This window comes from Carya illinoinensis, chromosome 2 (assembly GCF_018687715.1).
Source record: "Carya illinoinensis cultivar Pawnee chromosome 2, C.illinoinensisPawnee_v1, whole genome shotgun sequence".
Taxonomy (NCBI): domain Eukaryota; kingdom Viridiplantae; phylum Streptophyta; class Magnoliopsida; order Fagales; family Juglandaceae; genus Carya; species Carya illinoinensis.
This window is the reverse complement of record NC_056753.1, coordinates 30,329,426-30,350,110: the sequence shown is the minus strand read 5'-3', so window position 1 is coordinate 30,350,110 and position 20,685 is coordinate 30,329,426. Positions and strand designations below refer to the sequence as shown.

Sequence of the window (20,685 nt, the reverse complement as noted above, 5' to 3'; positions counted from 1 at the left end):
TGTGTTATGAAAAATACTTAGGTTTACTTGCTTTTATTGGCAGATCAAGGAAAAGTGCTTTCAACAATATTCTGGATAGAGTGAGAAACAGAATTTCTGGTTGGAAGACAAAACTCTTATCTCAAGCAAGTAAAGAAACTTTGTTGAAAGCTGTTATACAAGCTCTTCCCACATATTGTATGTGTGTTTTCAAGTTACCAAAATCTCTGTCGAATGAGATTAATAGATTGTTGAGTTAGTTTTTGTGGGGTCAGAAGCAAGAGGAGAATAAAATGCATTGGGTATCTTGGAATCAAATGGGGAAAGCTAAGAAAATTGGAGGTTTAGGATTCAGAAGTCTAGAAGTGTTTAATCTAACTTTATTAGCTAAACAAGGGTGGAGAATAATGCAACATTCGGAATCATTAGCATCTCAAGTTCTAAAATGTAAATATTTCCCAAATACTCAGTTTTTGAATGCAAAGTTGGGATGTAGGCCATCTTTTGTGTGGAGAAGTATCTGTATAGCAAGGTTCATAATTGAAAAAGGCTCTTTGTGGAGGATTGGAAATGGAATGAACACAGAAATCTGAAGGGACAGATGGCTGCCACAACCAACATCATATAGAATTCAGGATCCTGTTAATACACTGCAAGAGGATGCAAAAGTAGCAGAACTTATCAACCATGAGAATAAGCAATGGAGGAAAGAGGTGATAGAAGACATTATGGGACCTGAAACTATAGTAATAATTCAGAAAATTCCATTAAGTCAGACTAGGGCTAGAGACAGATTAATATGGTTGGGTACTAAGGATGGGAGCTATTCAGTGAAGAGTGGTTATCATTTTTTGAAAAAGCTGCAAGATAATGCTCAAGGATAGTCATCGAATGAAATGCAAATACAAGAGAGATGGACATGCTGTTGGAATTTCAAACTCCCACAGACTGCCAAAGTTTTCATGTAGAGAGCATGCTTAGAGGCATTACCTACAAGAGTGAACTTGCATAAAAAGAAAATCCTAAAGTCACCTATGTGCCCGATCTGTTTAAGTGAGGAAGAAACTGTAGAACATGCTTTATGGAGTTGCAAATCTGCAATGGATGTTTGGAGTCAAGGACCAAAAGAAATTCAAAAAAGTTAAGACAGAGCAGAAAAATTTAAAGATATTTTTGAAAACTTAAGTGCAAAATGTGAGCAGCAAGTTATGGAGTTCTTCACCATTATTGTAAGGAATATATGGCACAGAAGGAACAAGTTGATATTTGAGGGTATCTTCCAACATCCAACACATATAGTCAATCAATCAAAACAATCCTTGGAAGAGTACAAACATGTCAATAGCAGAATCAGAACAAACAATAGAGGAAGGCAAGTGATAAGTACCAGCTGGAATTCTCCACCTGCAGGTTTCTTGAAGATCAATTGGGATGCTGCAATCTCTAAAGATAGGGGTATAATTGGACTGGGATTAATAGCTCGAGATCAGGGAGGAAATGTGGTAGGTACAAAGAAAATAACACAAGTTGGTTTTAATGATCCCCTTTTGGCAGAAGTAATAGGAGCTTATCAAGCAGTTAAAATGGCTATGGAATTAGGCACTGATTGTGTTTTATTTGAAGGAGATTCATCCCAGGTTGTAAAGTGTATCTATGCTCAAGTAGAAAGATGGGATAGAGTGGGTATGATTTTCATTGATATACATTTGCATCTATTGACTTTCACTAGTTGGAAGTTTCTATTTATTAAAAGAAGTGGAAACATTCTAGCTCATAACTTAGCAAAATCCTCTCTTGATGAGGAATCAGTTGTAACGGCTTTATTGCCAGAAACTCGTCATGTAACCTCTGAAATTTAAGGTTAATAGAGATGTATTTGTTTTAAAAAAAAAAAAAAAAAAAAAAAAATGCTTGATTAAATATGCAGACCGAAGTAACGACGTATCGTATAACTAGAGAGGCTGGGTCTTAGCTCCAGTTCAAATAAAGGACCGCCGAACCAAGAAAACAGGCAAAAAGGGGAAACATAATTACTGAGAATGGACTGATTCCATAAAACTGGGGTTCTAGGGTTTTTGAAGTCGGAGATGGGAGGCCGTTCGACGTTGGCGGGAATGGAAGTTCCGGTCATCGGCAGCGACTCCGTTAAGTGGGTTGAGCTGTCTGTCCCTTCTTCTTCTTCTTTTTCCTCCTACGGCACTGCTGCTTCACCGCCTTTCGCCCCTCTCACCGAGGATTACGCCTCTTCCTCTGTCATTAAAGATCCTCCTATCTATCTCATTTGGTATTCTCTCTCTCTCTCTCTCTCTCTCTCTCTCTCTCTCTCTCTCTCTCTTCCCGCGTGTGGTTGTAGAATATCCCAAATTGCATATCATTTTTGTAACACATTCACCCAACTGTTTCTACTCACTACCCCTGCTTTTGCGACAGGAGAATTCACAAGACCCTTCCTCATGCTCTCGAATTACTGGAGCTCTCTGCTAATAAAGACTTTCCCACGATTGGACTGCGAATAACTTTCCCAGAACCGCTCTCTCCCTTTGCTTTTGTCTGCAGAAATCAGGTTAATTTGCCCACTACAATACAAGTTCTCTCTCTGGTCGTTTTGTGTTTCCTATGGTGGTTTTGGCTTTTCCCTGATAATTTCCTGCGTAGCGTGAGTATTCTGTTGTCTATCCAAAAAATAAGTGTATTTTACTTTGTATACATGCAGATTTCTTACTCTCCCAAACACCCTTACGTGCTCTATGTATTGACCGTCACGGGAGTCGCTTACCTTCTCAAACTCGGAAACATTTCTACTTATTCGTCCAGCTCCGTCTTCCCACCAGATGAGCTTTTAGAGTTTAATATCCAGGCCTTTTCCAATCATGGAGCGATAACAACTGTAGCAGCAACAGCAGGATGTCTTGTAGTTGGGTTCAGTGATGGATCTGTTAGTTGCTTCCAACTTGGCATACTTGAACAAAGTGCTCCTGGTATCATTAAACTTTCACGCCCCACCTACGTGGCTGTATCACATGTGTCCATTTTTAATGCATTTCATATGGATTTGCTTCTCAAATCATTTTTGTGATGGTTTATTGAAATGATATTGATATTATTGTTCTTTCTGGAAGTGCCATCAATGTGCACCATTGTGGAAGATGACATTGGCTTGTTTGTTGTAGTGTATTTGGAGAGAAGGAAATGAGCGTAATCTCAGAGACTGTGAAAAGAGGGCGTTGGAACTCAAGTCCTTCTTTCTTAATACTCTCAATTATTGGATAGTGGTCCACAATAGTGTAGAGTCTTCCTTTTTCTTAAATTATAGGACCTTTTCCTTTTCCTAGGTGGGTGAATCTCTTGCATACTTTTTGCGTGCTAGGGTCACACCTCTTTTTTTTTATTAATAAGATTTAATCGCATGTATAAAAAAAAACATTATTGTTCTTTGTAAGACATAGCAATTTGTTTGGGCTCATGCAGCTCTTGAGAAAGTTCTTTGTAAGCCATATTATGGTACTCATCTTCCCTTCTTGCTTCTTGTCTGGCCTCTTAATCATTATATGTCAAATGCTTTGATTAAGCTGAATGGATGCAGATCTTGGCTTTGAAAATGGGATAATTTTATTTATAATCCTGGTTTCTGTAATTTTATGATGTTATTCTGCCGTTTTTCATTGTTCCTAATTTTTTCCCCATAGGTTTTGTACATGAGCTGCAGGATGATTCAGGAATTGGCCGTTTGTGGGGTATCATCTCGAGGTATCCGTTTTAACCCAATTACTTGTAAATAATTCAAGATAGTGGCTTCAATGGTTTTCAGCTATTATACTTAATGGAGGGACTTTTCATGAGTTTTTGTTTTCATTTCATAATCCCAGAATGTAATTATGTGTTTCTTTTGTATACTTCCTGTGTACATGGGCTTTGCCTATTTCATTCGATGAATAAAATTTTATTACTTATAAAAAAAAAAATTTCAAAATAGTTTCTAGCTTCAAAACATATTTTGATGTTTGTTGTTGATAAGATTTTCTAGAAAATGTTGTGGCAGAAGTTTCAGATATTTTACAAATTTTGTGTGATTTATACTTGTTTAGATGACTCCATGCATTAATGTCTGTCTTAACCTTGGAGAGTCTTATTTTGAGAAGTATTTGTGAAAAATACATCTACCTCTATTGAAGAATGGCAATGGCAGGTGGAATCACTGAACTAAAGTGTCTTTAGCCAATCATTTACTCTCAAGATGATCCCCTCTTCTTTATAAGGAAGCTAGATAAGCGGTGTGTGTCCATTATATTTCTAACTTTTTATTTCCAGTTTGAGATGCTTATATCAAGATTTCTCTTCTTGTAGTAGGATTTTGGCTAGTGATTCAATCAGGGTGATTGTTGGCCTTTGGGGGAGTAGATGTGGTGCTTTAAATGCTTAGTCCTCTTGCTTCCTTGATATTGGAAATTTACGTGAGTAGGATAGATTTAAAGAATCTGACTAAATGCGCTTTGGTTGGTTTATGCCAATTTATGTTTTGATATCACACTAATATAAAAACAAAATGTTCAGATGTCACAACAATACAAGTGTATTAATCATTGAGTGTAGTGTGCACATCCTTCATGTATTTACACATCTTTTGATACCCTTGAAAGCTTTGATTTTTTAAGAAGTTTACTCTTGAAGCATTGAATATGTCATAAGCAGTGCCAGATTGTTTATTTGTTGCTTTTTCAATATGTAACAAGGATTTCATTTTAGATTTATTGTCTTGAAAGCTAGAAGTTCCATTTCATACTTTTGATAATTTATTTTTGTTTATAGAGATCCTTCCTTTTGCCAGTTAGGTGGATCTCTTGTATATTTCCAATATGCCCTTACATCCATACATGAATGTGTACTTATGTGGGTGTTGGCATATAGATTTGCAATCTACTTATTATGTGATAATTATATTTGTCATGCAGAGGTAGGAGTGTTGGGGCAGTGCAAGACTTATTTATATATGAGGTGCATGGAAAACAACTTCTATTTGTACTTCATTCCGATGGGATCTTACGAGTTTGGGATTGTAAAAGTTATAGCAAGATCTTTAGTCATACAATGAGCAATCCAGGATTGGCAGGCAATTTCTATACTAGTTTAACCATTTCATTTTTCCTTCCTGTAATTGTGTATTTTATTTCTGTTCTTCCCAGCATTAAGTGATCCTTCCTGTGATTGGATCATGGATTAGGTTTTTCCTTATCTTTTCGTACATAATTGAACATCTCATTAAAATCTCCGGTATTTCTTTCCTTCTAAATTGAACAAAGAAACACATGAAACAAACACATCTCTAGCACATGACCAAAGCCTTTCAAAACTGTATCAAAGATTTGCAATGGATACTCTTTTCCAGAATAAATGCAAAATGTTTTTGATAGGCTGGACCGGGGTTTACTTTCGAGGGGTGGGTCCAAAGGGCCAGATTCCTCGACATCAAAAAAAAAAAAAAAAAAAGAAAAGAAAAGAGAAAAAGTTTTTGATAGGCATCATTATTATTCATGCTGCCTGTAACAGCAGATATTTTGTTCACTAATTTTGCAAGCGTTTAGAATGTCTTATTGAGGATGACATCATTTATGAAAACTATTTGTACATGTTTCTTCTTTGAGATTTTTATCTGTGTTTTTGCTTTCTATATTGGGGGGAATGTCTTCTGTTGCTAGTGTACTTATATATTTCTACAATGTTTCCCCTATCTTGTACTTTCAGGAGCTACTTTTAGAAGGTTATGGGTGGGCCAAACTGACAATAAGACGAGTGTAATCCCATTGGCAATTTTATTCAATCAAACTTCGGTATGTAACTTAAAATAATCTCAAGTGTTGAAATTGTTTTTTGAATGACCATGACAGAGCAGTATGGTTTCCATAATTCAAACTGGAGACCTGTTTGTCAAATCTACCCTGACTGATATCATGGTGAAGGCTATCAATTCTAGTGTTAAAAAGTTGACCAACAATACTAACCAAGTATGTGATATCCGAACTGTTTGAAAACATCACTTACATACTTAAAGCTATTAGGAAGCAGTTATCAATATACATCAAGCATATCATACATTAACAACCACTGATTTAATGGGGGTGAAATGACGATCATGATTTCAGACAAAAACAAAAGCAAGCACTAGAAGAAAACAACAATATAAGGGGGCCAATAAGTCACCTAGACCTGAGCCTGGGACCTCATAACAACCAGGTTGATACCATGTTAAAAACATCAGTTCAAAAAGTTGAAGATGTTTTTGGCTTTTTTCCTCAGCTTTATGCTTCATTTCTAATGTATGCTATATTTTCTATGAGGTGTTATTCTGTCAATCGAGAAGATTCCATTTATTCGTCATTCTACTCTAGAATCTAGGTGTCACTTTTCCCTATTCTTATGTAATGGATGATAATTTCCAGAATTTGTTTTAGATTTCCTTTTTTTAAGAAAATAGTAGGTATCTCCTTTGTATGCATTTTGTGTACTTGGGCTTATGCCTATTTTTGGGAATAAAATCTCTTATTACTTACCAAAAAAAAAAAAAAAAAAACTTTTCCCTATTCTAGTTGGGTTGGCTTTACATAAAAAATCATTTGAGGGATTTCCTATGTGGTGGAGATGTGGAGTTAATGATGAGTTGACGTTCCTCCTAGTTGGGTGGTCCCAAATATGCACTCTGGTTTCTTCAAGATGGATAAGGGTCAGAAACATGTTTAATGGAACCATACTAGAAAAATTGTTTGTGGTATGCAGAGTAAAGGAAGAATTTTTGGTGATCGATCATGGAAATTAAGTATCTCCACATGCGAGAAGATGGTTTTAGTGAGGTGGACCTTATGGGACTGGGGTATAGAAAAATATACGGAACAGGTTGGGCGACGTGTCTAAACTCATATTTTGGCATGATATATGGTTTGGAGACCAACCAATGAAGGTAGCATGTCTAGAGTTATTATCTTGTGTTGTAGGGAGGTTTTGATGCAATTTTTTTAAAAAGTAAGTTAAACTTTATTGATAATCAAAGGATGTAATCCAAGTACACAGATAAACAATATACACCCTAGAAAAAAAGGGAAAAGAACCAAAAAATCTGAATAACTATAAATTGAAGAACAAGATTGGGCAACCATCTAGTGGAGAAGAGTTATAGAGAAAATATCCATGACTTTTTTTTTTGATCGGTTATAAAGAAAACATCCTTAACTTCTTTTATTTTTTATTTTTTTTGGATAGGTAATAAGAAATTTTATTCCAAGTAAATAGGCATAGCCCAAGTACATGGGAAGTGTACAAGAGAATACACCTAGATACAAACTGAAGCAAAACAAAATTAAAGAACAGCATTACAAATATTCATATCCCTCACAAGATTGTTCACCCAAAAATTTAAAGTGCTAAAGAAAAAATCCCCAAATTCCCCCATAGTGTGTTCACAATCTTGGAAACACCTCCCGTTTCTCTCAAGCCATAAACACCAAAACAAACACGAAGGAATCATCCTCCACTCAACTTTATTGCCTCCACAACCTGCAGCACCTTCCCAACTAGCCAAGAAATCCACCACATGAAAAGGCATCACCCAAGCAATGCCTACCCTTGCGAATAACTCATTCCACAAAACAGTCACCATTTCGCAATGAAGAAACAGGTGGTTAACAGATTCACCATCTTTTTTACACATGAAGCACCAATCCATCACATATAAACCCCTTTTCCTCAAATTATCAGTAGTTAGAACCTTCTCCAGCGACACCAACCAGCAGAAAAATGCAACTTTACTGGGCACTCTAGCTTTCCAAATGCATTCCCAGGGGTATGCATTATTATCATGACTATTTAAAACCTTATAATAGGAATTCACAGAGAATCTGGACTTATTATCATTAACGCACAGCATCCTATCCTCCCTGATCAGATCCATCTTCGAATTATAAAGTTTTACATAAAAATTAGCAGCTTCACTCACTTCCCAGTCCTGTAAATCTTTAGAAAATTCCACATTCCAATTCAGCATATTGTTAGAAAACAAGTATGAATCAGCCACAGCAGCCCCTTTATATTTAGCAATCCTGAAAAGGCTAGGGAATGCTAATTTAAGGGGTGAATTACCACGCCAAACATCATGCCAAAAGAAAATATTAGTCCCGGTGCCTACTTTGAAATTAATATTTTTGACAAAATTCCCCCATCCCATTCGAATGGACTTCCATAATCCCACCCCAAAAACCCCTTTTATTTCATTTGTACACCAATTTCCCCACATCCTTCCATATTTAGCATCTACAATATGTCTCCACAATGCGTTTCTCTCATTGTTGTACCTCCAAAGCCACTTCCCAAGGAGGGCTTTATAAAAAGCTTTAAATCCCGCACACCCAAACCTCCAGTAGGCACTGGAGTACAAACCTTATTCCAACTCACCAAGTGAAATTTACGTTCCTCCTCAATACTATCTCATAAGAAATCACCTTTTTTTTTTTTTTTTGATAAATAGAAAACATCCTTAACTTCTAACACCCTGTAACACCCCCATCCCATAGGTTAGGAGTGTTACGTACTTTTGTAACTGTTTCCGGTAAAGAGACCCAACATTATCTAATTATAGGTTAGGAGGTTCGACACTTATTAACTCATGATCTATGCCTGGCCTTCAGCTCGTCGGCACCATCTTCTTTACTTGGACATTTTAAAAACATAAAAAAGGAACAAACAACCAAAATGAGTTGAATACTCAATAAATACTTCATCACATAACAAAAATAGGGTTTTCTTGAAATCGTGCATACTTAATACAGTAAAAATATTATATATATTAATATCAATAGGAATAACGAAGTACATTGAGCGTATACTGTTACGAGAGAATTACGGAGAGGATTTTATGGGATTAGTTTTGTAACATTAGGCTGGAAGATGCGGTTGTAAATTAGGTAGAATTATGTACTGACCGCTGTAAATAGTTGACATAAGTACCTTCCTATATGAGAATCCTATGTAAATAATCCGATAATGTCCTTTCTACTTCTTTTTCATTAAATTGCTGTAGTTTCATGAAGAGTTTGTTCCACTGGTCATTGATGTTCCCGAAGACTTCCAGGTTCCATTTTCTTAGATCATTCTTCAAAACTTTTAGTTTCCCAGCTAGTATAAAGCTAGGAGTGCCTGTGAACTGGTAAGATGCCCACCACGTACTGACTTTCTCAACGAACCCATCCGCCTTCAACCACATGTTTTCGAACTTAAAGTAACGGCTTCCCTCTTGAATACCCCCACAGTCTAGTAGAAGGGAAAAATAAGGCCATACGTTTGTTTCTTTCAGTAATGCGAAAAAGGTTGGCACCCACCTTTGCGAAGAAGAAAGTTTTTGATTCAATCGTGAAACGCCTAACCGCATCCATCGTTAACAGGAATGATAGTAAAAAGGGAAATAAAAGAAAGGGAAGAAATTTGAGAAAGGGAGAGTCAGAGAGGAAGAAGGAGATCAACTCCGGTGAGGGGCGCCGGAGGATAGGGTGTGTGCATGCATGCAGTACGGAGAGAAAGTTCCTTTGTTCACTTAGCACAATTGATATTAAAACACAATTAAATGTTTTTTTTTTCTCCTGAATACTAGATCCTCAAATAATAAAGCCTAAAAAATTGGGCCCGTGGTCCAAAGTTATAAAACCTAAAAAAATTTGGGTCTGGATGTTACATACCCTCTTCTTGTAATCCTCAAAAGTTTGGTCATTCCTTTCCCTCCAAATGTATCACATAACATGAGATGGGATTAGCTTTTTTAAAGCAGCCCTTTCAAATTGAACAGACAGTCTCTTCAATGTGCCAAAAGGTCTACCATTCTATATGAAAACTCAATTAAGCCTAAACAAACTGGAAATTGGGTTATGCAAGGCATTGCTACCTCGCAATAAAGCAATCAATGGCTGTCTCCCCACTCTTCTTACTGAAGCAACACCAATCTGCCACAATAATGTGCCTCTTCTTAATATTCTCATATGTGAGGACCCAAGAGCTACAGTGCAAACAAAGAGCATGGCTCTCAACAGAGCTGTATTCCTCTAAATTTTCTTCCAAGGGAAAAAAGAACTACCATGAAGATCCATGGTGTAATTTTATGTTAGCTATAATAAAGGAGGCCGTGGTGGGCAAATTACCTTTTTTTGATAGGTAAACAAAATTTTATTTACTTGTATATGCCAAATGACTCTCAACAATGGAACATCACTTTCATTAGGTCAGTACATGAGTGGGGATTTGAGTTGGTTTCTTAAATTTGAACCTCTTGTACTTCCTCATGGTAGGAGGAGGTGGGGAGGATAAAATATAGTGAACCCCTCCAAAAGAGGGGAGTTTGATCTTCAAATTTTTTATCACACCCTGACTTACGTTCCTCTAAAGGGCCTCCTTTCCCCTGGAAAGGTATTTGAGGAAACTGCTCCACGGAGGGCGACTTTCTTTGTATCGACATCGACATTAAGGAAGATTCTAACTATGGATATTTTGAAAAAGTGGTGTGTTTGTTGCACCATGAAGTAGCTAGAGCTTTGTGGGCATCAGTATTTCACATGTTTGGGATAGCATGGGTCATGCATTTAATTTGACAATGGATCTAGCTAACTATCACAACCAGGCAACGAGTCAATCTATTAAAAATAGTTTTACAAACAAAAAGAAACTATTCATTTTCAGGAATCGAATCTGGGTCTCTCAGGTGAGAGTTGAGTATCCTAACAAAGTAGACTACAATATATTGTTGCTCGTATGTGGGATCTTTGACATACAAATTATAATTTTTTTTCGGTGTATGTAAAAAGTTTGCAATGCTCGAAACTTTGAAGATTGTGTGAGGATGAAGTGACCTAAGGGTTGTTTGTTATGCTCAACACCCTATTCACTTGAATGATGGGCCATAACAGTTCTTGCTTCTCAATTATTTAGAATTCATGTCTATTTGTTTTCCTTCTTACCCCAAATGGGTGCTCTCTCTTATATTCTCCCTGCATACTTGGATCGTGCCCCTTCGTGCTTTGATAGGATTGTCTTCTTATCAAAATCTTCACTCTCAAGTTCAAGTTTTAAATTGACACATTTTTTAATTATTTTATGAAGCGATGCTATCTTTTATTTATGTATACAACCATATGACTGATTTCCTATTTGATTTGCTGCCCTGGGTTGAGTTAGAGAAACAGATTTGGTAAGGTATTCTTCCATATCTAAATCCATAATCTTGCCTTCATAAGAGTGACGTCACAGAAAGATACATCTGGTGGAATTGAATTAGATCTTTTAGCATTGTGACTTCTTTTTAACTGCAATTGATGATATGCAAGCAAGTCCATTCATTTGGACCATCTTTGCAGCAAGTCTTTATAACTGGATTATCTTTGTTTCTAACCTATAAAAAAAAAAAACTGATTATCTTTGTTTTTGAGATAAATTTGTAGATAGTGAACGATTATTAGGGATATTATTAGGGAGGATCTCATGAAGGTCTTTATCGAATTTCACTCCTTTATGAAATTTGAGAAGTGCCTAAATGTCTCCTTCATCGCCCTTATTCCCAAAAGTGCAAGATCGGTGGAAGTGAATGATTTCCGCCCCATAAGCTTGATCAATGGGGTTTATAAGATCATCTCCAAAGTTTTGGCAAAGCGGCTGAGTGGTGTCATGGGGAAGATCATTTCGAAGTCTCAAAATGCTTTCGTGAAAGGAAGGCAAATTCTAGACTCGGTCCTCATCGCCATTGAATGCTTGGAGAGCAAAATTAGCCGGCACTCTAGGTATCTTGTGCAAATTGGATATGACAAAGGCTTTTGATAATGTGAACTGGGACTTCTTATTGTATATCCTTGGTAGGTATGGTTTCGGGGAAAGATGGTGCTAGTGGATAAAGCATTGCACCTCAACAGTCAGATTCTCGGTCTTGGTCAATGGCACTCCGGAAGGCTTCTTCAACAGCTCTCGAGGTCTGCGACAAGGGGATTCTCTCTCCCCACTTCTTTTTATTCTTGTAATGGATGTCTTGAGCAGAATGTTGGAAGGGGTAGTGGAAATCGGTTTCATCTCGGGCTTCTCGGTAGGTGGTTCTCCTCATGGAAGCTTGACAATCTCCCACCTCCTCTTTGTCGACGATACCTTGATTTTCTGCCATCCGGATCTAGACCAATTTCGATCCCTACGTGCTATTCTTCTTTGCTTTGAAGCTGTTTCGGGCCTCAAGGTGAACTTAGCAAAGTCAGAGGTAGTCCCCGTTGGCTCGGTCATCAACTTAAGTGAGGTAGCTGCCATCTTGGGCTGCAAGGTCTCTCTCTTGCCTATGAAATACCTTGGACTTCCCTTGGGAGCCCCTCATAAATCTAAAGCAATGTGGGAAGGGATGATGGAGAAAATTGAAAGCAAACTGGCAGGGTGGAAGAGAATTTACTTGTCCAAGGGGGGAAGAATCACGCTTATTAAGAGCACGATCTCTAACCTTCCAACTTATTTCCTCTCTTTATTTCTTGTGCCTGCAGGGGTGGCGAATAGACTAGAGAAGATTTTCCGTGATTTTTTATGGGGTGGGTTGGAGGTGCAAGGAAATGTCACTTAATCAAATGGGATAAAGTATGCAATCCGTTGTCTTCTGGTGGGTTGGGCTTAAGAAATTTGCGAACCTTCAACAAGGCACTCCTGGGAAAATGGTTATGGCGGTACCATCTTGAGGGAGATGCTCTTTGGAGGAACACCTTAGATGCCAAATATGGGAGTATCTGGGGAGGTTGTGTACCGAAGAAGCAAAAGGGACATGGCGTGGGAGTCTGGAAATTTATTCGGAATGGATAGAATAACTTTCTTGGTACCTGCAAATTTGCGGTGGGAAGAGGCACACGCACCCGTTTTTGGCATGACATTTGGTGTGGGGATGTTGCTCTGAAAAATGCTTTCCCCTCTCTTTTCAGGATTGCTTTTGATCAGGGTTCCTCGGTAGCCGATAATATGTGCAGTGCTGTTGACTCCATCCAGTGGTCTGTGAGATTCTCTAGAGCTGCCCAGGATTGAGAGGTGGGAGTCATCACTGATTTCTACAGCGCATTATATGAAATGAAGCTAAGGGCGGGAGGGGAGGACAACTTACTTTGGACATGCACAGGAAATAAGAAATTCTCAGTCCATTCTTATTACAAGGCCTTGACGAACGACCCCTGCAACGTCTTCCTGTGGAAGAGCATTTGGAGGTGCAATGTTCCCCTCAAGGTAGCTTTCTTCGGATGGGTGGCTTCTCATGGTAAAATTTTGACTATAGACAAGTTAAGAAAGCGTGGACTCTACTTATTGAATTGGTGCTTCATGTGCAAACACGACAGTGAATCTGTGGACCAGCTCCTTCTTCACTGCGAAGTAGTTAAGACCTTGTGGGATGAAATCCTATCCAGGCTTGGTATCACATGGGTTATGCCTAGGAAAGTGATTGATTTATTGTCTTGTTGGCAAGGGATAAGGGGCAATTGTCAGATAGTTGCTGTTTGGAAGATGGTACCTTTATGCTTAATGTGGTGTACATAGATCGAAGGGAATAGACTCTGTTTTGAGAACAAGGAATGCTCCCTAGATGGTTTCAGGGCATTTTTCTTTCATACCCTATTACTTTGGGCGTCTTCTATTGTATTGAACGGAACAAGTCTTCACGACTTTTATGCTACTATTCGCAGCACTTAGTTTGTAACTAGGCTCTCTTCTATTGATTGATCTTTTACTTATCAAAAAAAAAAAAAAATCTGTAGATAGTAATCTTTTTTTTTTTTTTTTTTTTTTTTAAATTTTATTTTTACTTTTACTTATCAAAACAAAGGAGGCAGTCTTGTATTATGGTTTACCAGCACTGAAACTTGCAGGAGTAACAATCCTATGCAATGCTTAAAAGACTGTAGACTGACTGCTAGCATAAGTCAATTTATTTATTTATTTATAAATAATTAGTGATGCAAGCTTGGATTTATATTTTGCCTACAGTGCTTATGTAGTCATAATGTTGATGGTTTTGCTGGCTCTACTACCTAGGAAGTGAGCTCGGAGATGATCGGTGTATATGGTCTGCATTGTAATTTCGGTGACAGGACTGTAATATCACTAGATCCTTCTGTTCAACATATGCCTTTGGAGGAGGTAAACAATTGGTCTTGCATACATTGCTTTTCTATCTAACCTGAAGAGATTAGTCACATGAAACTTGGTACTGTTCTGATTTTGTAAAGGAGAGATGCATTGATGTCAAACTTACCTCAGACAAGATATGGATACTGAAAGATACCGGATTGGTATTTCAAAGTTTGTTTCCAACTGTTAATGTGTAAGTCAATTTGGCATATTATTTGTTTGTATTTCACAATTTGGCCATGTTTCTTTCTAATGCTAACATATGCCCTAGATTTGCAAATCATTCTGGCTATCTTGATGCTTTAGGCTTATTCTGTCCCATTGAAAATTAGACAAATACATCTATGCTGCCTTTTCTTTGGCCTTTTAGAACTGATGATTTCTTTAAAACGCGTCCTTTTCTAGTCCTACTCATAAAAAAAACCTTTTCTGTTCCTGTCAATATTTCAGTCTTGCATGCATGTGTTTTTGCTTTTACAAAATGAAGTACTAAATATATCTTTGTTCTCAAAACTGCAGTAAAGTGATGAGTTAAACCAGAGTTTCTTGGGGTTCCATAGGCATCATTGTTTCTTTGTGCATGCATATCTTTGTGTAAAATTTTTCATGCATATCAATGATATTTAATTTTGATGTTCATTTACTTATCTAATATTGTATTTGTTTCTTTTTTGTATGTAACATGTGCTTATATATGACTATTCAAGCTTAATGTATTCTGAAACTCTGTTGGTAGGGAAGAAGAGCAATGTTTTGCTTTGCAGGAAGAATTTGTTGCTGATCAGCTATTTCAAAGTCGTGAACAATCTTTGGATGACCTTCTTTGGATAACGCATTCAGTTTTTTCATCTGCAAAGGTACTGCATCTGCCATTTTTAATCCTATTTTTTTTTTTAACTGACTGTTATTTGCGTGACTTTTAAGTTTCTAATGGACAAGTAAAGGTTTTAAACGAGAATGAGATCATCTTTTACTGGTTGCATAATAAGGAAAAATAACTTTTCTTGGTAGAGTTTTTTTTTGGATGAACACATTGTTGCTTTTTTTTTAGAAGCAACACATTCTCGCACATGAATGGACAAATGTGTACAGTAGCTGCTGTTGTTTTCAACAAAACCCAACTTCATTGGAATTTGTGGATTTATGATTCTCTTTGTTTTTTCCCCTGTGCTGGCATTTATGATTTATTTGAACTTATAAACAAATTATGGTTTATATTCAAATTGAAATTTGAAATTTTGGCATTTAGCATGATTTACAAAGTTTTTCATTTGACATTTGAAGTTTTTAGGTACATAAATATTGAAAGAATTATACAGTAGCAAAGCTCTCTAAACGTGGTAGGATTGCTTTGTTTAAGAGCACCATTTCTAGTCTGCCTACATATTTCATTTCTCTTTTTTCACTTCCTTCAAGTGTTGCCATGCACATGAGAAAATACATCGAGAGTTCCTATTTGGTGGATTGGGGGAAGAAGCAGTTCCGTTTGGCTTGTTGGGCCAAGATTTGTGCTCCAATTTCGGAGGGTGGGTTGGGCTTTTGTAATCTGCTGCTGTTCAACCGTGCATTTGTGGGAAGTGGTTGTGGTGATATCAAAATGAGACAATGCTCTGTGGAGGAAGATAGTAGGATTCCAAATATGGATGCTTATTGGAAAAATGGAGTACAAATGAGGTACAAGGGCTGTATGGGGTTGGTCTATGGAAGAAAATAAGGAGAGGTTGGGGGAAGTTCTTTGCTCGTATCAGATTTGAGGTGGGAGATGGATCTAAGATTAGATTGTGGCATGATACGTGGTGTGGGGATTGGGTGATCAAGGAAGTGTTTCTGGATGTGTATCATGTTGCTCATGCAAAGGAGCATTCTATGGGTGACGATTTGGAGATTTTGGGTAATGCTCTACTCATTAGCGTGCTAGCTTCATAAGGACAGGTTGGGGGAAGTTCTTTGCTCATATCAGACTTGAGGTGGGAGATGGATCTAGGATTAGATTGTGGCATGATACATGGTGTGGGGATAGGGTGTAACGCCCCAATGGAAGGCCCAAACCACATGGCCTATACTCCCTATATGATAAGATTAAGGGTAGGTGGTGTATGGGATCCCACATTGCTTGGGAATGAGAAGTTCTTGCTCTTTATAAGGTTCTAATGGAGCTCTAATTGTAGTATTGACTAGTCCTTTTGGAGTATAGGCCATGTGGTTTGAGCCTTCCATTGTAGCGTTACAAATGGTATCAGAGCCTATCCCAACTAGAAATGTGGGACTTAAGCCGTGCCACCTACAATGGACAGGCCTGACAAGGATGTTGGGAATTTAAGGGGGGTAGATTGTGATACCCCTATATGATAAGATTAAGGGTAGGTGGTGTATGGGATCCCACATTACTTGGGAAGGAAAAGTTATTGCTCTTTATAAGGTTCTAATGGGGCTCCAATTGTATCATTGACTATTCCTTTTGGAGTATAGGCCATATGGTTTGGGCCTTCCATTGGGCGTTACATAAGGTGCTCAAGGAAGTGTTGCCGCATGTGTATCGTGTTGCTCGTGTAAAGGAGGCTTCTATGGGGAACAATTTGGAGATTTTGGGTAATGCTACTCATTGGCATGTTAGCTTCATAAGAGGGTGCAAGATTGGGAGATGGATGCTTCTAGTGACTTCTGTCATCTGATATGCTCTACTAGATCGAGAAGAAAGAGAGGATAAGATTTGTTGAGCTCAATCAAAGAAGGGGTTGTTCAAAGTACATTCTTTCTAGAATATTCTCTATCCTCGTGATAACAACCCATTCTTGTGAAAGAGCATTTGGCAGACACAGGATCATTGGCAATCCACAAGTTGTAGCAGTGTGGAAGATGGTCCCTGTATGCTTCATTTGGTGTGTATGGAATGAGTGAAATGATAGAATATTTGAGGACTGCGAACAAATGACTAAGGAGCTCAACACTTTATATATATTATTCTCCCATGGACTATATCCATAAACTTTAATGAACTTGGGTTATCTTATTCAGTGATAAAATTTATCTTGCTCGTAAAAAAAAAAAAAGGTTTACACGATTTTCTATAATCTTATGCTAGTTAGGTGTCTCTCTTGTATACTTCTTGTGTACTCAGTTGCGCTTTCTCACTAATTAACAAAGATCTTACTTAAAAAGAAAAACAAAGATTTCTAAAATCTGAACTTTTTTTTTTCATTCTCTGTTATTTTCAACTAACTTTTCGGCTGTACAAAAAATCCCTACTCTAGAACTAAGTTGTTGAGTTCAAGTTGCTACAACTTTACCCCCCGCTCCCGAAATTTCATCTCTCCCCAAACTACCACTCTTAAGAAAAAGAAAAATTCTTGGTCTCCCTATATTATATTGTCTGTATTTTATGTATGATGAAATACTCACCAGTGCCTTGCAGGACGTTCTCATATGTTAAATGTGTTGGTCACAGTGCTTTCCTCCATGTAAACTTTTGCAGGATCATATGGTGCCATTTGTGTCTTCAATTTTCTTACGCAAGCTGCTTTGCCCTGGGGTTTATCATAATATTTCTTTGCGTGCAACTTTACTGGATTACAATAGGCACTGGACTGATTCAGAATTCCAGTCCTTAACTGCTGATGGATTGAGAAAGGAAATTCTTTCACTTATTGAATATGAGGTTCACTCTTTTTTGTTCTATATAATTCTCTTTCTTTTTGTTCATGAGTTGGAAGTAATGGTTTTACGTGAAAACTCATTAACTAAGTACTGTATGCTAGGGTTCGACGGAAATTCCAACAATATCTTACTGCTGGAAAAATTTCTGTACACGATACTTCCATAACTGGTGCAATTACAATGCACCATGCAGTTTGCATCTTGACTCTTTATCAGGTGCTGTTGGTTTAATCAGAAAGAATTCATTCTCTCTTTTCCGTGGTTTGGAGGATATTGAGCGGCTTATCAATGGTATGCCGGAGGTCCTAGCTTAATATGAAGTAGAATTAAATCCTAATTTCTTCTTTCTTTTCGACAGTTACAAATAACGATTAGAAATAACAACTATTAGTCATTCCCCCTGTCTCGCCTAAGTGTGTGTATTTTTTCATTTTTTTATCCTGCTAGGTTCTTCTGATGAGCTTGGTGATCTTGCAAGCTTTGGGTTGGATTTATTTGATGATGATCTTGAATATGTGATTCTTAGTGATATGCTCAGATGTGTTATTGGCGTCAGTCGACGATTGAGCAAAACTGCTTCTGCTGTATTTTTTGAGTCGTTTGTTAGTACATCAGTTTTATCGTCTGAAGAAGTTCTTCCTTGCCTACTGAAGATTCTTGTAACTGGATATGGTTCATCAGTATCGAAGATCCATATGTCAGATATTGGAGCTGATATTGCTTGGGAGAAGAAACTGGCAGACCACAAAACTCTTCGGAAATTCTCTATTGACATGCTGGTATCGCTTCAAACATTGTGCAATAAAGCTGCCACTTGGGGCAAAGTTTTGAATGTCATAGAGAGCTTTCTAAAATTTCTTGTACCTCGCAAAATCACACATAATTTTGATGCTGAAATATTATCAAGTGTAAATGCCTCCGTCTTGGTCCAGGCTGCTACTCAAATTTCGAAGGTGATGTTTGAGTCTGCACTGGATATGCTTCTGTTTCTGAATTATCTGGTAAAAATCAGTGGGCAGGTCTGTTTTTTCTCCTTTTAGTTTTTGTTATCAGCAGGCTTTCTTTTGGTTCTAGCGATAGAGGTTTAATGAAATTTAATAGCAATTTGGTACATCATATACTGATTTTTTCATGCATTCTCATCTGCTTTGTATTCCAAAAGCGAAATTAATTAGTCTTGCTCTGCTTGAAAGTTTTTGTATAAATAGCATAATCAATGCCTACCATGTCTGTGTTTGTGCGTCTGTATTTTTCATTTTTCGTTTTTCCAAGGATAAGGTTTGAGATATAATAAAATGAGACGGAGAGAGGGCTAGAGAGAGGGGTTGAAGAAGAAGACAGAAAGGATGGCATGAGTGAGGAGAGAACAATAAAACTAGGGTTCTCCTGTTACTTATAAAAAAACTAGGGTTCTCCTTTTCATTTATTATTTGTAAGTGCCTGATAGTGTAAGTGTATAAATTTCCTCCAATATTAAAATCATAAAATGACCCAAAGATACATTGTCACTCTAACAGCCGAATTATTTACATGATCTCTTTGAGGACTTAATCCAGAAAACTCAAGGCCAAAAAAAAAAAAAAAAGACAAGTGTAATTATTTTGTCTTAATCAATCTATGCATGCTTTGAATTTCTTGTTACTTATTTTCCCCTAAATATGTGATATAGATGGCGGATTTACTCAAAATCAGTTCATCTTTTCTTAATGTGATACATGAGGAGTGCCGTTGACCTATTATTAGATTTTGATTATATATAAACAGCAGTAATGATATTGAATTTGGATGTCCAATGTGGCTTTTGGTGCTCAGAAAACATGATAAAGCTCTCACTGGTAATTTTTTTTTAAATTATTATTTTTTACTTTTATATAGAAGCCTCTCAGCACTTGGTGCCTTCTTACTATCAGTACCACCTTTTCCATAAACCTGGAACAAACTAAATCTCGTGAGGATGAAAGGATTAGAGAGGAGCCTAGGAACGAGTTGTGAAGTAGGTCTCAAATGTGTCGATTAAAAAAGGGTAGTAAACTGTGACTAGGCAATGCTGGGAAAATGGCCCCGCCCTGGAGTTTTGACAATGCTAAGAGGGAAAATTGTTCTGTCATAGTTCTTAGCATACAGTACAAAAGGCTTGGGCTTTAAAAGGCTATTCATGATTCAAACTCCACACTGAGGTTGCAATTCTTAGATTGCTATCCCCGCATCTTTATGCCATTCTTGCTTGTGTGAGGTTACGTGTGATACCCCATTTTGAGTGATAAGGATAGGTGGTGTATAGGTGGTATATGAGATCCCATATTGCTTGGGGATGAGTAGTTATTGCTCTTTATAATGGGTTCAATGGAGCTCCAATTGTATCATTGATTTGTCCTTTTGGAATATAGGCCCAGATGTGGCTTGGGCCTCCCTTGGGACATTACAATGGTATCATAGTCTATCCCAACCAGAAATGTGGGACTTGAGCCATGTTATCTACAACGGATTGGCCCGACGAGGAAGTTGGGAATTTAAAGGGGGAGATTGCGATACCCCATATTGAGTGATGAGGGTGGGTAGGTGTATGAGATCCTACGTTGCTTGGGAAGAAGTTCTTACTGTTTATAATGGGTTCAATGGGGCTCCACTTGTATCACTAACTAGTCCTTTTGGAATATAGGCCCCAAATGTGGGTTGGGCCTTCTTTGAGATGTTACATTATGCTTCAAAAATTGGAGAAAATATAGACAAGAAAATTGCTCTGATATATAGATATAGCCATGATGTTGTGATTTAATTTCTCTATGTTTCTGGTTTTAAACTTCTGTTGCAGTTACTCTACGTTGTGTTATGATTAGTACTTTAAATATATGTTTATGGATCCATGAACGGTTCAGTTTTCTAAAAACTTTGGTTCTTGTG

At 37.5% G+C, this 20,685-nt stretch overlaps 1 protein-coding gene across 5 annotated transcripts in view; it reads left to right on the top strand.

Moving 5' to 3' along the window:
- Positions 1–1,954: 1,954 nt before the first annotated feature.
- LOC122300821 (nuclear pore complex protein NUP160) overlaps positions 1,955–20,685 on the top strand; it is a 41,188-nt gene continuing 22,457 nt past the window's right edge. For 3 of the 5 annotated variants that reach the window (XR_006240083.1, XM_043111727.1, XM_043111725.1), the window contains exons 1-12: positions 1,956–2,263; positions 2,410–2,542; positions 2,693–2,957; positions 3,666–3,726; positions 4,929–5,086; positions 5,719–5,804; positions 14,035–14,139; positions 14,229–14,323; positions 14,867–14,987; positions 17,603–17,785; positions 17,886–18,075; positions 18,232–18,803. Coding sequence is in view for 4 of the 5 variants with exons in the window: in XM_043111727.1 (XP_042967661.1) it covers positions 2,067–2,263; positions 2,410–2,542; positions 2,693–2,957; positions 3,666–3,726; positions 4,929–5,086; positions 5,719–5,804; positions 14,035–14,139; positions 14,229–14,323; positions 14,867–14,987; positions 17,603–17,785; positions 17,886–18,075; positions 18,232–18,803 (2,166 nt within the window). In the remaining variant the exon portion in view is untranslated. Of the gene's footprint in view, positions 2,264–2,409; positions 2,543–2,692; positions 2,958–3,665; positions 3,727–4,928; positions 5,087–5,718; positions 5,805–14,034; positions 14,140–14,228; positions 14,324–14,866; positions 14,988–17,602; positions 17,786–17,885; positions 18,076–18,231; positions 18,804–20,685 lie in introns of all 5 variants that reach the window. The other 2 variants (XM_043111729.1, XM_043111728.1) reach the window with 1 other exon arrangement.